The sequence below is a fragment of the Ctenopharyngodon idella genome, chromosome 1 (genome assembly GCF_019924925.1).
Source record: "Ctenopharyngodon idella isolate HZGC_01 chromosome 1, HZGC01, whole genome shotgun sequence".
Classification (NCBI taxonomy): domain Eukaryota; kingdom Metazoa; phylum Chordata; class Actinopteri; order Cypriniformes; family Xenocyprididae; genus Ctenopharyngodon; species Ctenopharyngodon idella.
Genome location: NC_067220.1, coordinates 15,889,424 through 15,909,195, shown reverse-complemented (window position 1 = coordinate 15,909,195; position 19,772 = coordinate 15,889,424). Strand labels below are relative to the sequence as shown.

The 19,772-nt window shown below is 39.7% G+C and overlaps 1 protein-coding gene across 6 annotated transcripts in view; it reads right to left on the bottom strand.

The window, feature by feature from the left end:
• Window positions 1-18,410, bottom strand: part of pcdh7a (protocadherin 7a) — a 39,857-nt gene extending 21,447 nt beyond the window's left edge. For 5 of the 6 annotated variants that reach the window (XR_007931894.1, XR_007931895.1, XR_007931896.1 and 2 more), the window contains exons 1-2: window positions 14,926-18,410; window positions 13,584-14,300 (exon numbers count right to left, since the gene is read on the bottom strand). Coding sequence is in view for 3 of the 6 variants with exons in the window: in XM_051907427.1 (XP_051763387.1) it covers window positions 13,584-14,300; window positions 14,926-17,496 (3,288 nt within the window). In the remaining 3 variants the exon portion in view is untranslated. The remainder of the gene's footprint in view (window positions 1-13,583; window positions 14,301-14,925) is intronic. The other variant, XM_051907418.1, reaches the window with a different exon arrangement.
• Between the last annotated feature and the right edge of the window lie 1,362 nt (window positions 18,411-19,772).

Genomic DNA, 19,772 nt, shown 5'->3' with positions numbered 1-19,772 from the left:
GACACAGAGGGGCGTTATTAAGCAGGGCACACTACACTCTTTCAGTCCGCCCCCCATTCTCAGATCCTCTCAGACGCAATCGCTCATCTCTCTGAAGCCTTCATCATCTAGGTTCATCTCATGACGTCCACTGTGAGAATAGGCCCTTTCTGTGACAAAGGCATAATTAACATCTGAGTAGCTCTAACTAAAAGTAGCAACACTGCAAAGTTAACTTCCATTTTTCAGACTGACAGTATTTCTGCTGTTTTCAAAACTGTTTTCCAGATACAAGTGACTTTTTCCAACAAGTAGCAGTTTAATGTACAAAACACCAAACAAATTGAGGTACTAATCAAACACTGTTGGCTAAATATCTTCTTTCTCCATATCTCAAATGAATCATTTATGAGATTGATTCATTTTTGTGAACTGGTTCACCTGAACAGTTTATTTATATGCACTAGTTCAATAAAACGATTTGCATTTGCGTCAATGCTGTAAATAACTCATTTGATTTGCAAGAACTCAAAATAAAAAAGTTAATTAACTAAATCTTTTATGTTAATTGCTATCAAAATGAGTTAGCTAACTCAGTAATTCAAGTTAGGAGCAATTAACATGGATGAGTACTACAAACTTGATAGTTCTGCTTAAAATTGGGAACATCATAACTCAAAAAATTTGATGTAACTAAAATTTTTTGAGTTAGCCCAACTTATTCATGTTTACAGTCTACACAATATTGAATTACAATATATATATAGCAATTTAAAAAAAAATAAAATAAAACAATATTATGTCACTGTTGGTCACTATGTCTTTTTTATAAAATAGTTAGTTCCTGTCCTTGATTCTGATTGGTCAATAGCTGTGTTTTATTCACGATTAAATATGTGTATCACTACACAATACCCTTAGCAACCACTCTTAGCAACGTAAACTGTATGTTCTCAGTTGATATTGTTCATTGAAGCTTACTGTATTATGTAGAAGAGTATTGTGAGAAAGAGATCGATTGAGCAAGTTTATTACCTGCATTCAGATTTAGCATTTTCCTTCAGGTCAGTCCTATGTTCATAATAAAAAATCTGTTTAAATGTCCGATGTATTATCTTGTCCTTTTAACAGTTAAGGGGTTTTCCCGTGACTGACAGCGCTAGTCAAAACATTTGTCAGTTGCGTCTTGTTCCGTTCACAACAATTCAACAGTCTCTTCAATGTAAAAGTCTTCGCTACTGACTGACACACTCATAATGACAGTCTTCCGCCATCTAATGGAGTAATAATGTAACTTCTGTTGCTGTTCACGGTCAGGGACTATTTTTCCGGCGGAAGGAAGGCTTTTAGTTAAAGTTTACTTCATGAAAGTTGCACTGATACATATTTTTGGCTTTAATATTTGTATTGTGTGGTAACCGTTTTATAAAAGCAATAAGGTACTCGAGGCTAGTGCTGTATCATGAATAAGTCACGGCTGAAGGGGTTGCAGGCATATACAGCATATACAAATTATGTTTTTTTTTTAAAAAATAGAATGGATTCATTTGAGTCCAAGTGCAGATGCACTGTGTAGCAATTTTTCCATTTTCTAGCCATATAAAAAAATTAACAATATTTTTAGCAATTTAAAAATAATAATATTTGGCTAAAATGCTTTTAATATAAATTATGTTGATTTCTAGCTTTATACATGTAATTTAGTGTAAATAAATTGGTCAAATGCTTTTTGTTTTGATACAAATATTTTTTTTGATACAAACAAACAAAAAATAAATAAATAAATAAAGCATATATATTAAAAAAGGTATTGTAGAGTAGCTAACTACCTTTTCAAAAGCATAATTTGACAAGCTAGTTTCAAAGCACTGTTCAGCTCTCCATTCCCTCTGCTACTGTTTTTTTTCTTTTTTCTTTTTAGCTGCCGTTTTAGGCTATAAAATATTCAGACCATTAAATGCAAACGTTAAATCACTCTGCACTTTAATAAATACCAATCCAGCGGAATAATGACCAGCATAAACCACCATAAAGACACCTGACAATATAGGCACCGCTCTTTAAAGACCAGGTTGTTGTAAACATCAATTTGATTCAGAATGTTCAGAATGTTCATCATATCCTTGAACGTGCTGAAGGTAAACTGGTTGGGTTTGCTGTCCACAATGAAGGGGCTTGAGTCCACCCCCACCTCCCGGAAGTATTTAATTATAGAAATTAAGGTGGAGTCAGGGTGGTGGAGAGCTGCCAGAAGAATTATCAAAGGAGTGAGGTAAACAGCTGTGTATATATCCTTCGTGGCATGATTAGCAGAATTAGATGAACATGCTCCTCCTGAACATCCATTTGGAACTTGGTTATTATGTCTCAAGTATCTGTTATATACTGTACATATACAGATGTCATAATTATTTATTATTTTTCACCATTACTGAGAATGGAAGTAGACATAACTTAAAATGATGAGGGGAATAGAATCAATACACGCCAGATTCAAACCTACATTTCTCACATGAAAACCACAGCTCAATGTGTCTAACCACTAGCCTGCAGCTCAAACAAATGTCAAATGTTATGCGGAATATCATACTGTACGCTTTATCAGATCCGAATATAACTGATGGCTTACAGCGCTCCTGAAGGAGATTGCTGCCATGTTTTCTTATGAGATACTAAAACTGCCACAACCACTGTATTTTAAGGAATGGTGATATAAACTGAGAACAGGTCAGCAATAGTGGCCAGATGGAGACTAAATCTGATGCTACAAAAGGCTAAAAAGGTTAGTTCACCCAAAGAATTGAAGTTTGGCTATCATTTACTCACCCTCATGCCTTTACAACCCTCTATCACTAACCTAAGAAGCTTAGAACAGAGCACAGTTCGGGAAAAGACAGTTTATAGTGCTGCCTCTGGTAATATCAACACAGGAGAAGAAAAAAATCAATCCATTTAGCAACAATAAGAAATCGTAGCCCACAACTTAGACTAGTTGTGTGTGTGCTTGTTTATATGATTTATGAGGACATCTAATTGTATAATGACATAGGTATTACACTGGTATTACAACGTAAACATGGTTTATGAGGACATTTCCTGAGTCCTCGTAAATAAAATGGCTTAAAAACATACTAAATGTTTTAAATGTAAAAATTCAGAAAGTTTTCTGTGATGGGTAAGTTTATGGGTATGGTTAGTGTAGGCGGCTAGAATATACAGTTTTGTACAGTATAAAAACCATTATGTCTATGAAATGTCCTCATAATGATAGTGCAAAAAAAAAAAAAAACGTGTGTGTGTCTGTGTTTCAAGTATACCCTACGTTATGGGGACAAAAGATGGCAATATCCAAAATCCTTGTCCTTGTTGGGACATTTTTTGGTCCCCATGAGGAATCAGCTTATAATTCATACTAAGTGATGTTTTTTGAAAATGTAAAAATGATCATTATGTCTATGGAAAGTCCTAATAAAACATGAAAATCCAACTTAAAAAAAGAGAGAGAGAACACAGGGAATTAGGAAATATATATTTAAAAGAAACTGAATGTAATTTTCAGATACTTAATTGCATGTTGATTGCAATTAAATGAAAATGCATTGTAGTTTAAGTTTATATTAAATTCAATTAACTGAACATTAGAATGCATTTTGGCCCACTTAAGTAGGACAGGGATTTCACAATTACTTCTATTGTCTTTGAAATATGATTAAAGTGACTAAAATATACTTTAATGTCATTTATATTGAAACGTGTATGCCATGCATTTAAATTTATTTTAATTACACATTTTTAAAGATGAAGTTGCAATTTAGTACATATATTAACTTTAAAAGTAATATTGAATAACACACTACAGTCAAAAATTATAATAAAGTACGTGCTTTAGTACATTAGTCAGCACTTCAAAATAAGTGTACTTCTTTAAAGCATGACAAAAGATGATTTTTATGTACTTTAAAATAAAACTTTTAATTTGACATTATTACAAAGTGTACTTTTTTTTAAAGTGTGTTAAGATACATGAAAGTGTACTCTCTTTAACTACACTTAAGTTGTTTTTTACTATTTCATTAATATTATCTGCAAGAAAAGTTTTAAAAAATATATACATAATGATTTGAGGTACACTCAGTGCATATTCAATATAAATATGCATGTTTTTTTTGTTTTTTTTTTACAAGGTGATCAGTAAAACAACTAAATATTGAAGGCTTGAAGCTGACAACCATCAGTTGAAATTCTGAACCAAACAATTGTAAATGTCAAAATTTACTTTGACATTTCCTCGTTTGGTTATTTGATCATATCTATTCATCAGGCATTTCCACTTGGTGTGAAATACTGTGAATTTGTCTCTCCTCATAAGCTGTTTCACTCATCAGCAACCACACAAACACATACTGCAACTGTGACATCTCAGCGGGAGTTGTCTGACCGTGTCGTGCGACTGAAGCCCCAGCCACAGCTTGAACGTGTTTATGTGTGTGCATAGATATCAGACATTTTCTTTCTTCCTAGCTGCTTTTCCAGCACAAACGTCTTTAAAATCCCTTCTCTGTTGTGAGAAGCCTGAAGAACTACTGTGTGAAAGTTGAACTTCAAAAAAAGCCTCTCCATCTCACGTTCTGCTTTTCGCTTAGCAAAGTGCACCCTCTGAATTACAAAGAAAACGAAGCACTTACGGCCCACATAGTTGACAGTCTAACTTATGTTCAGCGAATCTCCCAACACAAACGCACACACATACACTCGTTTCCCTCTCTTCTCATTGCTGCGTTTCCAAAACGTCCTTCTCAGGTCTGTCTTCTTAGATGTATTGCCCCTTTTATCCGACCAATTAGGCGTCAGCATTTCATCTCCCAGGAAACGTGTTTGTGGCTTTAATTGGCCATTTGATTTGCATCGCTTTGATTTAATTCTAACCGAGTGAAGAGTTTTATTTTCGCCCAGGCGGCTGTTGTTTCCCCCGGGGCCGGTGCCACGTGTGAGTGTGTGTGGGTTGTGTTCATGGGTGTTTATGGGTGTTGCTGCATGTGTGCGCATCAAAAAGCAGACCGAAAAGTGTGTGTGTGTGTGTGTGTGCGCGATCCAGATTGGGGAGGGTGTCGGATTTAGATTCAGGGTTAGAAAGTGTGTTGCCTCGGTTGCTTTACTTTCAAACATTTTTAGCATTCTTTGAAGCGTGGTGGGTGTTGTTCTGAACACTGTTACACTTGGGCAGTGCGGGGAAAGCATCATGCCTTATCTCTGTGGGCTTCCGGTCGACGTGTACAGGCAGGTGTAAAGGATCACACACAAAAACACTAACACACACACACACACACAGAGGAACAGGCCCACAGGCCCCAACTTGCCCACACACTCATTTTCCACCAGTGGGATGAGACGGAGGGGGGCGGACGGCTGTATAGTGGTGTATCCAAGGAGAACGACAAGTAGTTTTTCTTCTACATGAAAAGCTTCTTTACCAACAGAAGCACAGAGGAGCAAAAGATTATATCTATAGTGCTCCTATAGTATGCCTTAAATATACAAACAACTAAACAAACAAATAAATAAAGCAAGTAAAGAGTACAGCCTGTGGTTTGAAGCAGAATAATGTCACAGTAGTATATCTGAACACTTCCAAGACTGTAGTTCACAAACCCTATGACTCCCGGTAATGCTGCATTCAGCCACTATTCTTCCACCCATCATCATGCTGTTCACACACGGACTGCGTACAATGCTGTAAAAGTGGGCAATCCAAAAACACAAGCTTATTTTATTTGATTGGCATACATCTATACATACATGAACAAACCCTTGGGTGGTCTTGTTCATGGATATACAGTATGGGTAGCCAGGAATTAGTGAGCCAATGTAATGATCTGGTTTGCATGCCTAACAATGTGATGAAAGGAGAATGGAAAAACCTCATCGCTCTGTTTTTATCTTATTTCCTTCCTGAGCTTTCTTTCAGCAAGAAAAAGTTGAGCCAAGGTATAATCCCTAATTACAGACTTATAATTAAGTGTGCAAGTCCAAACAGACTAAAACGCTAATTAAAGACTGTGCCCTTTATTCTTTGTTATGCATACTGATATATTGTGCATATGGAATTTCAACGTGATCTCATTAGTGTTTAAATGTAATGTGCAGTTCTAGCACACAAATAATTTAGACGAAGGACAGCTTCACTAAAGACAATTTCAGAGAGAAATCTTTATGAAAATCATAAATATTTGTATTTACAATAAATCAAATTAATGTTTAAGTTAAACACAGATACGTTTATTTAATGAAGTTAGCTATATGTAGCTATTTGAAATGAAGACTTGTTAAAATAATACATACTTATTAAGCATAACCAAAATGCTGGAAGTCATTTATAAGTAAAATTTCCATTAAAAAGGTGTTACAATATGTTTCAAAATCCATCATTGCTGAACAGTGCCGTCAAATGGCTCTCTTTATGAGTGGGTCACTGAATCATTCATTCAACCGATTCTTTCAAATACAGCGATTCATTCAGGAATAAAAACTACAAACATGGCGGATATGTGAGACCGATGGCTAAGTAGAGAAGGGGTTTGAGTGATTAATAATCAGTATCTAATCTGACGAAAAAATAATCAATGTTATCAACGTTATATTTCATCTGCAACAACACTGTGAACTTTTTTAAAGATACGTTTAATCTAGGGATGTCCCGATCAAGTTTTTTGTGCCCCCAATCCGATCTGATCCGATACTGAGTATCTGCCGATGCAGAGTCCCAATCCAATACTTGTATTTTATATACACTGTACAAAGACATTGGTAGATGTCAACATGTTACAATGATTGACATTGTAAAAAGACTGTGTGGTTATGAATATGGGACTACTGATATTAAAATCTTGTATTTTATATGTACAATAAGCAGAATACCAATACCAATCAGTAAAAAAAAAAAAGCTTAATCGGCCCCGATACTGATCCTTGAAATAGGCTCGGGACATCCCTAGTTTAGTCATTAACTTTAGTCATTGACATTTAACTTAGACATTAAATGCATAATTATGCAAACACATGAGGAGAGTTCTCTGCTTGAAAGACTCACGACTGACAGACCAATGTGCTACTACATTTCTCTCCAATACGGTAGGAAATTGAATTAAATGTAATGTGGAGGATGTTAACTGTTATAAGATGATTGACAGGGCAGTTTAAACTGTGACAGCGTGTATGTAACTAAGCGACAGAGCAGTCTGTTAAAGACACAATTATGATGAAGTAGTGTCCCATAGCTTGCCTACTCTTCTGCTACACACTCAAAAGTATTCTGCTACACATAATTTTAGGGCATAGTATAAGTAGGCGAACTGGGACGCAGTGAGTCATTGAATCATTCATTTAACTGATTCATTCAAAGCTGCTAATTCATTCAGCAATAAAAAATGACTGCCTTTACGAGTGAATTTTTTAATAATTCAACCAATTCATTTAAAAGTGAATTTTTTCTTAAATTAATAAATACTTGTAGGTAAAAACTTTTAAATAAAACCTACACATCTGTAATGTTTCAATCATCTTTGCCTGTGTTTGTTTTTAAGTATGTCTAGCTAACAGTGTGTAAGCTAAATACTTTATGTAAACTGTTAATTGGATTTATATATTTCCATTCATTTCATATTGACATATTTTGATTTACATGCTTCCTACTTTTTATTGCATTTTTTTTAAAAATAGACAGAGTAAAAAACATTTTGTCAGAACCTTGAAGTACAAAATAACGTACTTTGAGGTTCTGACAAAATGTTTTTTACTCTGTCTATTTAGTAACCTAATGTTCAAGTTTTGTAAATCACTGAAATTTTCTTCAGAATCTTGAGAGAATCGTGATCTCTATTCTAAGCAAAAAAGAAAGAAAGAAAAAAGAGAAGGTGATTCTCAATTTATCCAGAATAATGCAGGTCTAATATATATTTATTACACTGTATATATTTGTATCTTACAGTAATACTACTTATAATTTGTCAAAAATAGCTGCTCTCACTCTCTTATTCTAGTATTTATTTATTATCTATTATATATTTATTAACTTAACTCTTTTTTCTTTCATTACTCAGGGGTTTAACTATGCATCTCTCTTTCTCTGACAGGCAGTGACAGAAGCAGCCTGGGGTGTTTGAATAAAAGATGAATACTCAGGCTGGTTCATGACACTGGGGTAACCCTGAACTGTAACTGTAGAACCACAGAGCTACAGTCAGACCACAACAAAAGGATCACCCCACAACAACCTTCAGTACGGGGAACCAGGGAATCGGAGAGCCGAGTTAATGCCGGCTCAAATATGAATGCAACTCAGTAAGAGCTGAATAGGAAATGACACTGGGACTCTAAATGCTTGAGCTTTCCCACTCAATGCCAGCAGTGTGCTGAAGACACAATACATAGAGCTAACAAAGAGGTGTGTTATTGTGTGGGGTTGTCTGCTCTGGGTGTGTGTGTTTAATTGTTTAAGTTTGTGTATGTGATTTTGTGTGGAATTGATGTCTTTTAAGTGCAGCCAGCACAGGAATATCTCTAATAATAGCCATCAAACATTTGGCCAGTTGACATTTTGGCTGCAGATCTAGAGTATGGTGCATCATTGAAAGATGATGAAGAATAATTCTGATCCCAGCATTCCATTAGCATCTCTTTACAAAGGATTCCCATTCAGTATTCATCTAGTCAACAAAATTACTGACAAAAATGTTTGTTGTCAAAGGGTTTTTTTTTTTATCAATGATGGTGAGGTGAGGGGGAAGCAACACTGCAAGATAATAACAATGCACTAGTGATGTTTTTATAAGAAGGCAAATATAGAAAGAATTGATTTAAATAATCCAATCATAGTACATTGGGGATTGACCCACTTGAGCTGGAAGAACTGAATACCGGTAAACTGAACCACTTTGCAGACGGATTAATATGTTCACTCAAACGCATCCTATATGTACAGTATATGAGATTAGTCAGCTAAATCCACAACATAAACATGATATTACAACTTACTTTTGCACAGACAATGAAGTGACTGAATAAATGACTGTAAACTAAATTATGTGCTAGTCAGAATGTGTGAATGAATATGTCAAAGGCAAAAACTAACTAAAACACAAACTAAACGCTGTTCCCAGTTTGGACAGAGAAGAAGAAACAGCAAAGAGTCATGGCCTACATCTTGTGCTAGAAACTGATGTAAGAGGATTGGAACTTTTCATCTCCATGCGTACCTTTGCATCTCAGCTTAATATGTGTGTGTTTTCTTGGTTCTGTTGCTGCTTGTCTGGAAGGATATGGGTAAGGAATACCCTGAATTCCTGTCGTGTCTCATTTTGAGGTTGAAACAGTTGGGCAAACAGGTCTGTGCATTACAAAGCTCTGACAGCCTTAACTCTCTGACTCATTTTAGATTTATACGATGTGGCAAACAAAGCCTTTGTGTCGGACACTGAAGGAAGATATTTTAATAAAATTGTGTTTTGCTAGCATTTATTTCCATATGACCTACTTGAATGAAATGTACTTTTCCTTTTTACTATTTAGGTCTGAAAAGATGAATGTGGGAGGTAAGCTGAGGGTAAGAGTCCATTAGGCTTTATTTAGTATTAAAAAATGGCTAAAAGTCAACATATGTCTCAATTGACCCCATTTACTTTCCAAATGCAGATTTGTGGTTTCTTATATTGATTGATTCTTCGTTGCATGTTATTCAAAAGAAGAAAAATGACTGAAATTACTTTTCATTTTATGCTGACATCACTAAGCAGGCTATTGGTTAATGTTAATTAATAGTCAAACAGCATGTATGCATTATTGTAGCAAATTTGAATTCAGTCTGGTAAAAAGCATCCACTTTTCAAGATCCAATTGATTCCCTTCTACATTATTTCTAGCTGAAAATCTTGTTTCAATTGGAAATATGTCACATTATGGAAATAAAATGGGTTGCGACTAGCAATTCACGCTGACTTTAAGGTCTCTCTGCATGACTAACTTTTCAATAAATCAGAAAGCGTCTCCATATTTGGACCCTTGGAAATATAACAAAGAATTACAAATCAGGTATACATGTATACACTATTTACACATCTTCTCTAATTTCAATTATCATTCAGTTTCACTGGAGGAATATCTGGATAAACAATGAGTAAACCTTGCTCTAATGGCTGTTGTTGCAAAGATATGTGGCAGTCACATGAGAACACCTCCCATCTGGTCATGGCCATCAGTGTTACTAACCTAATGTGTCATCTATAAATTATTAACCTCTCATTTTTCAGTACGTTACACTTGGCCAGTAAAAAGCATCCTCTGTCATTTTTATAGCCTTGCGTTTCACAGATGTCCAGAACAATTTTATGGGAAGTACACAGTACTGATGTTATTTACTGCAAGTGTACTTGCATTTGCACTAAATGACTTTTAATTGAGCGGATGACATAAAATGTGATCAGAAAGGCAATAACAAAACATAAAGCAGAAACAGAGAGAATTGAATTTTTTTTAACGTGTATATAAATGGGGACTTCTAATTGCCTTATATTGAACTAACATTATTAATTCTAATCACTCCAAACTAAACCCAAATCTGTCCCTAAAATAAACTGGCATTTTTAGAGGTGAATAAAAACATAATTTAGTGACTTAATAAGCCATTTTTCCTTTTAAGTAAGGCCCCCAAATTATTATTTTTTTCCTCTTTAGATTTAGAAAACTTCTAGACATTTTTCATCAATTTCCTCCCAATAACATTGCTAGGTCAATCACACATGCACACTTACACACACACACACACACTTCCACCATCATTCTCAATCCTTTATAACCATTGCAGTGCACGTCCATGTAAAAGCTTTCATAATGCTTTCCCAATGAAAATCAATACAGCCCTGCAAAAGTGAGGTGAGCATTAGCAATCTCCCCTCATTTCTCTCTCTCTCTCTCTCTCTCTCTCTCTCCATGTGTCTCCCACTGTCTCCTGGACCCTCCATCACTAGTCGCCTCCATTAATTTATAATATCTATCTCTGGAGTTGGCCCTCACTAGCATATGCATGGCCCCTCGTGAGCATGCAAGTGTGAGTGTCAAGTATATCGGCTATCCATCTGACCTGTTGCCTGATCCCAAGTGTGTGTGTTGAGTTACACAGACTCACCTACTGCCCACCTGTCTGACCATTAACCCTGCACACCCGAGCGGCACATCTTCAGGTGTGCATCAGTGCTAGCAACATTAACAAGCCTAGTATATTGATTGCCACTCTGTCTATTCAAATGTGGGCCGCCATGGGGACAGAATGCAGCCAGTCGATAGGTGTTGGCGTGAGTAGGCGGAAAGGGGAGGGGCACTAGAAAAAGTGCGCTGCAGCAAAGAGGGAGTTCGGAGTTTCACTTAGGAAAATGCTGAGTTGTGCATTTATAGAAGATGGGAGAGACGTGCGATAGAGAGAGTGAGACAGATATAGGTCAACGAGATTTCCATTTTCATCGGCGTTCAATTCCGAGAGTGCCGTTTATGCATGCGTCCGCACACGGGCCTATTTGCAAATTCAGACAGCGGTAGGGTATTGGCTTCCTATCACGCTATACCGTCCCATCATGGAAGCAACAGCCAAGTACACACATACACTCACCGACTGCACTGAGCTCGAGTTAGGCTAGGTCACAAAGCTCCACGGTAGAGGAGTTAATTACAGTGTGATCAATAATTGATTGAACCGTCAGAAAGAGTCCAACAAACTCGCCAGTAAGCATTAACGCTCTCTCACACGCACCAAACTCTTGGCTGAGTATGAATGCACACGCAGAAGCATATAAATACGCAACCGAATTCTCTATTAAGCATTTTCAGAGGGAAAAAATGTCAGCAGATTAAGAGGATTGACTCGGTATTGGATTAACCCACCCACTGCGGTCAGGATCACACCAGCATGGATAGATTGATTAGGTCTTGCGAGGCGCACATCTCCCTAACGACTGCATCAGCTGTTTTTTTAGGCTCTGGGTAAAGAGACTTACAATCCGACTGTCAGTCATGCTAAAAAGACCAAAAATGACATGTCATTTAGGACTCAATATCTTGCGTGTAGACCTCCGCGGATTTGGTTTAAGCTCCCAACACCTGTCAGAAAATGTAATGCGATCCCAGTGTTCAATTTAACCATGTCTCTCAATAGTACGAGGCCACCCTTTGGTTCGGGCTTAGTCCAAAGCACCTGTCAAAGGGTGCACAGGTAATCTTTTTTTAATGCTTCTGTTAAGTGCTAAGCTAGCAGTTTGGATATGCTGCATTAAATATATGACCTGGATAAAACTGTAAAGATGACAGATTAAGTAAAAAAAGACAACTCTGCAAGCCTGTGTGGTTTCCCTCTGAAGCGTTTCACGCTCATCCTGTCAAACACACTGGCCAGTTTCCGCTCAAAGCGGGTAGACATACTGTATATCCACTCTATATTTAACACTTCCAAATGTGTCAGAAAAATGAAACAACATGTAAAGGAGAGGAAAGAATGTCAAAGACAGAAAAATAAGGAGAGTATGATGGAGAGAATGATAGAAAGACAGAAGGAGAGATAGAGAGAGACTGAGCAAGAGGAAAGAGATCTATGGTGGTGTGAGAGAAAATGGGTTACAGTTCTCCTCTCTTCGACAGTCTATTTTCAGTAGCTACTCCTAGAAAGGAGAGCAGGCAGTTAGCACCATATAACCTTAACCACTCCACACGCAGTAACACAACAACAGTACAGGCTGATTGCAGAAGTTGTGACATTTGTGCTTGTCTACAAGTAGTTTGGTTTTCTTTAGTGTTTCATGGGATATGATTTCGCTAAAAGCAGATCAGCTTGAATTTGCCTCAGAAATGCAAATGAACCCCAGGGCCATTGACTACATACAGTACATAAAATAATGTGTTATCCAACCAGGGAAGCCCGTTTCTGCAGGAAAAATGTAATTGTGACATTACATCTCAAAATTATGACATTTAATTTCTCATCATTTCAATCTCCCAATCGTGACTTTAGACCTCACAACTGTGACTTCATATCTCGCCAAATGGCGTTATATGTAACAGTTACAACTTTATATATTACAATGTGGCTTTCTTTCTCACAGTTCCAAATTTACATCTCAAAATTGCAACTTTATGTCTCACAGTTGCCATTTTTGTGACTACCTGTGTATCTCACAGCTTGATTTTATTTCTGATTTCAAACATTATCTCACAATTATATTTTTTACTGAGGTGGAAAATGGCTTCTATATATACCAGATTATTTCTTGGAAAATCACATTTCAATTTACTCAAAGAAAATTTGTAGGGAGTCCAATGGCTGTCAGCGTTTTCTATATTAATATGGATGTATCCCACAGGACTCACTGAATTTAGGTTAGTTTTGGGCTCCAAATCTAGTTCAAGCTTGAGGCTTTTGTCCTGACAAGCCTTGTAACATTTTGGGTAAATGTTACTCCTTGCTAGCCAAACTGATTCAGAATTATTCTAAGACACTTGGTGAACATGGCCTGCGTGTACTTGTTGAAAGTGCAGTGATGAAACTGAGTCATGGATCTTTATGTTCTTACCTGTTTGCTGTACTTGACAGTTTGGCAGCCATAATCGGAGCACTGGTCTGAGCTGAGTGACATGGCGTCTGCATTACCGGTGCCGTTGCCAGTGAAGGTGTTGGTGGGGGGCAGTTCCTGCACAGCTTGGTGCTTCTTGCCTTCCACGGGTGGTGAGTTGGGTTGAAGATGAACTGCAGGCAAAGGTGAGCTGGACTTGTAGTGGCGGGCCAGATCTGGGCTTGATTGGTGACGTCGCGAGCCTAGTCTTGGGCTGCTGGGGTCTCCATTAGCAGCTGCACAATAACGGGCAGCAATCCTCTCACTAGCACTGCTCGCCTCTTCATCCTCCTCTTCTTCATCACCTCTCCCAAGTCTGCAGCCATTCACAGTCATAATTCCACTGTATAAAGAACGCTCAGATTTGGCAGTACCGTTATTACGCTTGTCTCTGCGTGGTTTGCGCCCACGTTCATTTTGGGAGGCCTGGGCTTGTAGAGGGGGAGGCTGTGGACTAAAAAAGTCCTCTTCTGGCTCTTTCTTGCCAGCCTCATAGCCGTTTTTACCCTGCACCCCACACTGTCGTGCTGTCACAACCAAAAGGATCACCAGAATAACGGCGGCAGCACCAGCCAGGACACCGATGGCAACGCTCAGGCGTTGTTTACCCAGAGCTCTCTCGCTGTCTGGGTCACCTGCAATATCCATATAGAGGGGGATTGCAAGGCTGCGGGCTACCTGAATGAAAGAAAGACAGACATACAGAAAGAGGGAGAAAGAGAGAGAGAGCAAAAATGGAAAGTCATAAATGGTGTGTCTGCCCTTTGATAACTGCATCCTCATTTTACAGCTATGTCTGCTGAACCACACGCACACATACACATTCATCCCAACTGCAAGGCCCAGACTTCTCAATTATCATGTCAAGGCTTGGATATTCAATCATAGTTATTCTGCGCAGGCAAGTGTGACTGTGTGTGTATGCGAGTGTGTTTGTGTATCTTTCATCTTTGTATTTTTGTGTGTTTCCTTCTATCCAATATCCAATGTGGGTCAACAGCAATTTGATGCATGAATATTTATAAAGAGCAATATTTTAAAAAAAAAAGTGCTATTTTGTGCTAGGATTTCCTAGTTGTGCAAAGTTATCAGTAAGTTTCTGACTGCAGTTCACTTGCTCCATCCTCTCATGTCTAGTAAAATGACTCCTTTCAATTTAAATCTTTTTCACTTTAATTGTTCTTATTTGGTTCTGTTCTACACTGGCTCGTTGTTCAACAGCACAAACTGTTATTGTTTCTCTATATTGAATTACACTTTGTTTGTGTTTTTTCGAACAGCATGCTGCACTGATGTGTCTCACCTGTGCATCCACCAGCGTAGCATTGGCCAAGCTCTCATTGATGAAGACATGCACCAGTGCTGTGGCACAAAGGGAAGGCACGCCACTGTCATTGACCCGGACCACCAAGCGGTGCAGACCCCTGTGTCTTCTCTCCAGGGGCTCTGCCAAGGTTATGACCCCACTACTAGAGCCAATCTCAAACAGACGAAAAGGGTTTCCGCCTACCAGAGCATAGCGGAGATCGGCATTAGACCCTGTATCACCATCAGAGGCTGTGACTGTGCGGACTACAGTGCGGGCCCCGCTGGCGGGTGGCAGGAGGGTATATGATTCATTAGCGGGTGATGTGATGGATGGCGCGTTGTCATTTTCATCAGTGACAAACAGGGAGACAGTGGCGGTGGCAGACCGTGGCGGTTCTCCGCCATCAACAGCACGCACGCGGAATGAATATGCGCTACGTCGTTCGCGGTCAAAGGATGCAGAGGAGAAAATGGTTCCAGTGTTATTTTCAATGGAGAAAACTTCTTGCTTCCCCTCTTTGCCCTCCTCTCCACCCTCCTCTTCATCGTGCTCAACAAAAAGACTCAACTCTGCATTCTCGCCTTCATCTGCATCGGTAACAGTCACCATGCCGACGGGGCTATTGGTGAGCAGGTTCTCTTTGACATAGAATGTGAAGACTTCCTGGACGAATTTGGGGGCATTGTCGTTTCTGTCCGTGACCTGGACGACAACGGTAGCAGAGCCCTGCAGAGACGGGGTGCCCTTATCCCGAGCTATCACACGAAATTCATAGCGTTCCCTCTGCTCTCTATCTAGTGTCCCAGTGGCACGAATATCACCATTATCGGCATCAATGTAAAAAGCTCCATTAACAGATGGGTCCAGTGAGTATGCAATTTCTGCATTCTTGCCACTATCTGCATCAGCCGCCACTACAGTGACCACTCTTTCTCCTGGGGCATTATTCTCTGCAAAATGCACTTCCACTAAGCTTTGGGCAAAAGTGGGAGCGTGGTCGTTTATGTCAACCACTCGCACCAGAAGGGAACTATTACTTGAGAGGCTGGGGCTACCGGAGTCCACCGCCACGATAGTGACACTATACTCACGAGTAGCTTCATAATCCAAAAGTGCTGATGTGTGGAGAAAATATTTCTTTTTGTTTCGTTCAAAGGCATCATCCGTGGCTGGTGGAGGTGCTATAGCTGTCTCACCTGCCGGTTTCAATGTGAATGGAACATCCCCAACCACAGTGCAGGTAACCGCACCATTCTCTCCCTGGTCGCGGTCTGACACCTGCACTAACGCTACTGGTGTGTCCACCAACACATTCTCTGGAACCATTGCAGCGCCATCCCGAACAAGGATTCGTCCAATTTTTCGAATTTCCACAATGGGTACGTTGTCATTTTCATCCCTTACATTGAGAACGACTGTAGTGCGGTCAGTGCGGGGTGGCTGGCCACGGTCACGGGCTGTGATGGTGAAACGTAGTTGGGCAACTTCCTCACGGTCTATACGATGCAGAACACTCAGCCAACCTGATGCCTCATCCAACCTCAGGAGGCGCCGCACTGATTCCGTCGCTGCTCCAAACACATACTCAACCTGCCCGTTCACGCCGACGTCACGATCTGTGGCACGCACCTGCAAGACAGGTGTGCCCGGTGGGGCGTTTTCTGCCATTTCTGCTTCATACACTGCTCTCTCAAAGCGTGGACTGTTGTCGTTGACGTCTGTGATGGACACACGCAACAGAGCTTGTGAGGAGCGGGATGGGTTGCCGCCATCACGAACGCGTAGCACGAGTTCATAAGAATCCCGTGCTTCTCGGTCCAGAGGCCCTTTCACGATCAGCTGAGGTTGTTTCTGTCCTTCAGGTGTGTCGGCAACTTGCAGTTCAAACACGCTGCTCCTGCTGGCAGGTCCCGACCCTGTTTCTGACCCTCTCCTACGGTCACCACCGTTCCCATTTGTTGGACCATTCGCAGGTCGCCGCAAAGATGACCCCCCATCTCTACTGTCCTGGATAAGCTCATAGCGATCAATGCCGTTGCGACCAAAATCGCGGTCTGTGGCTGTGGGAAGGAGATAGAGAGTGCCGATTGGGCGATTCTCCTCAACAGATAGAGTTAGTACTGGTGAAGGGAAAGAGGGGGTGTTGTCATTGATGTCTGTGACTACAATACGGCCATCAAACAGATCCACCCAACTTTGCAGGGGACCTATGACTGAGACTTCAAAGTTCAAAAAGCACTCGTTCTCGTCAAATATCATCTGACACTGCGGCAGCTTCTCTCTGTCAATCCTCCTGCTGCCTGTAGTAAGCTCTCCGGTGACGTTGTCAATTTTGAAGTATTCAGAGCCAGATTCCAAAGCAAAAGTGACATCACCAGTCCCAATCCCAGAGGTGGACAGCCCCAGGTCTGAAGCCACGTTTCCAATGTGCACATCGGCCGGCCCCTCTTCCGCCACGCGGTAGCGCAGTACTGAATTGGCGCGCGGGAGCTGAGTCAGCAGCTGCAGGATAAGCACGAGGTAGCAGCGCGCGGAGTGCACTGCGCCAACGCTCCTGCTCCCCATGACTCTCTCTCTCTTTCTCTCTCTCTTTCACTCTCTATCTGCAGCTTCCTCCGGTCCAAGACAGAGTCGCCACCGAATAATTTCTATAAACGCTTCCTTTGGCAAAATCTTATTTTCTCCGACAGTCTTTTAGTTCCCCAGTCACGTTTTCAACACGGTAAAATAAAACATCCACTTTGTGAAGAGCTCGGCATTGGCGATAAGTCTTTACAGCTCTTTTACGGACAAGAATGGTCCTTTGTGCCTTTTAGGAGTAGACGAGAGTCAAATTTGAGCAGTTTAAATGACTTTGTCCGGCTCATTGAGATGCTGCGGAGCGCGGGCTCCTCTCGCGCTTTCACTGTTTTAAACTGCAATGCAGTAGAACACAAAAGAGATCTGTCTGTGAATTCAGCTCTCACATTCGCATCCCAGAGCTTTCGCTACTGGCTGGGAATAAGCCAAAGTGCTTTTTAAAGTCTTTCCCCGATATTATATATTCTCTTACCTTAAACACAGCGAGAGGGAAATTGGAAATCTTTCCCCGCAGTCTTACGCGCGCGTGCCAAGCTCTTATAGATTCCTTTACGGTGAACTTGACAAAGAGAAGAGCTTTTCAGTTCGACTTTTCAGAGCACGTAAATTAGCCACTTATGGAAAGGTGGAGAGCAGGATAGAGAAGTAGCAACAAAAGCCTTTAGTAATTCCTCCGGAGTCCGTAGTGGATGTGTGTGAAGTGTTTGAGGAAAAAGTCCCGCATTCTCCTCCTCCCCTCACCTGCACGTTCTACTGCACTGCATGTGAACGTCCCTCAAATGATGCTGCAGTCTCTCCCTCTCTCTCTCAACCTCTCCCTCTCTCTTCCCCCTCCGTTCACTGCAACACTTCCCTCGCTACGTAACTCGACCGTTCAGATGAAACGGGAGACCGAGAGTGTCTCGAAGGAGCTCGCGCGTTCCTTTTAACCAGTCTAAACGCGCAAATACAGGGGGTGTGTTTGCAAACGACCACAAAACAAAATACCTCAGAAGGAAAAAATACACTGATACAACTAGACAAGTCCTATTAAACACTTGTGTAAAAACAGAACAACTAATTAAATCAAAATAATTTTCACAACACTGTCCTAAATATGAACGGACATTTAAAATTAAGCATCTCGTATGTGTCCGTTTCATTTTTTTTTTTAAATGTTCATCAACACAGCAAAAGCAGTACTTATTGACAATGAAATGTATTTTTCTACAAAAACCAATTAAAATAAATAGTTTACATTTAAATAATTAATATGAAGAAAATACAGTAAAAAAAGAATAAGTAAAAGAGAAAAGTAAAAGAAGGTTGTAATAAATTCAAAAAAATCTATAGCATTAAAAATCTAGTATTTAAAGAGGTGTCTGTGTGTACATACAAACAAAAAGAAATAAAGCAACCATAACAACCATTTAAAGCTGTTTTGTATACAAGTATGCTAGTGCTGTTCCAGAGAGACATGCTGTTGTGTTTAACAATCTTATAGCCTGTGGTTAGAAGCTGTTTTATAGGAAACAGACAGAAAGTCAGGGGATCATTGAGGGCTTTTTACAATGGACCTGGCATTTCTAATCTATAGGCATATTGGCCTTCACAAGAACATATGAAGAAATGCTTTGGATATTTGATAGTTTATGGTCAGTGTGTTCAGGTTTGATCCTTCTTTCATTACTGCTATGATCAAGTTGAACACAATGATGATATAAAGGTTAGTGGTGAAGGTATTTGGCCACCAAATAATTCTTTAAATAGGAGATTCAAATGTAAAATAAAAACTTAAAAGTGCAATATTGTACACTATATTGTAAGTGTAGTGTGCAAGATAGATAGATAGATAGATAGATCTAGACGTTTTTCTTTTTGCCATAATGGACCATTTAGGTTAAATAGCTTAAGTTATTATTAGTCTATCAATATTATTGTTATTATCTTATTGGTTTTGTTGTTATGTCTCTGAATCACGAAGAAGAAGTGTTCTCATTGTCTGAATGCGGCAATGCTTTTCGCTCATCCTGTTAACAATGAGCATGTATCGCACACACTCTCTCCGGTCCCAGCACGGGCTGCCCCGTAGCCACGCGGATGCGCGAGCGCAATGCAGCACTGACTGAACGTAATACAGTCACACAACAAAAGGAGCAGCCCTTCTCCGTCTATACTCTCCATCCCGTGTCTTTAGTCTCAAACATGCGTTTAATTCGTGGGTTGGGATAATCTGAGATTAACGTAGGAGGGTTTCCCTGGTCAATCTCAGTTCGTTTGGT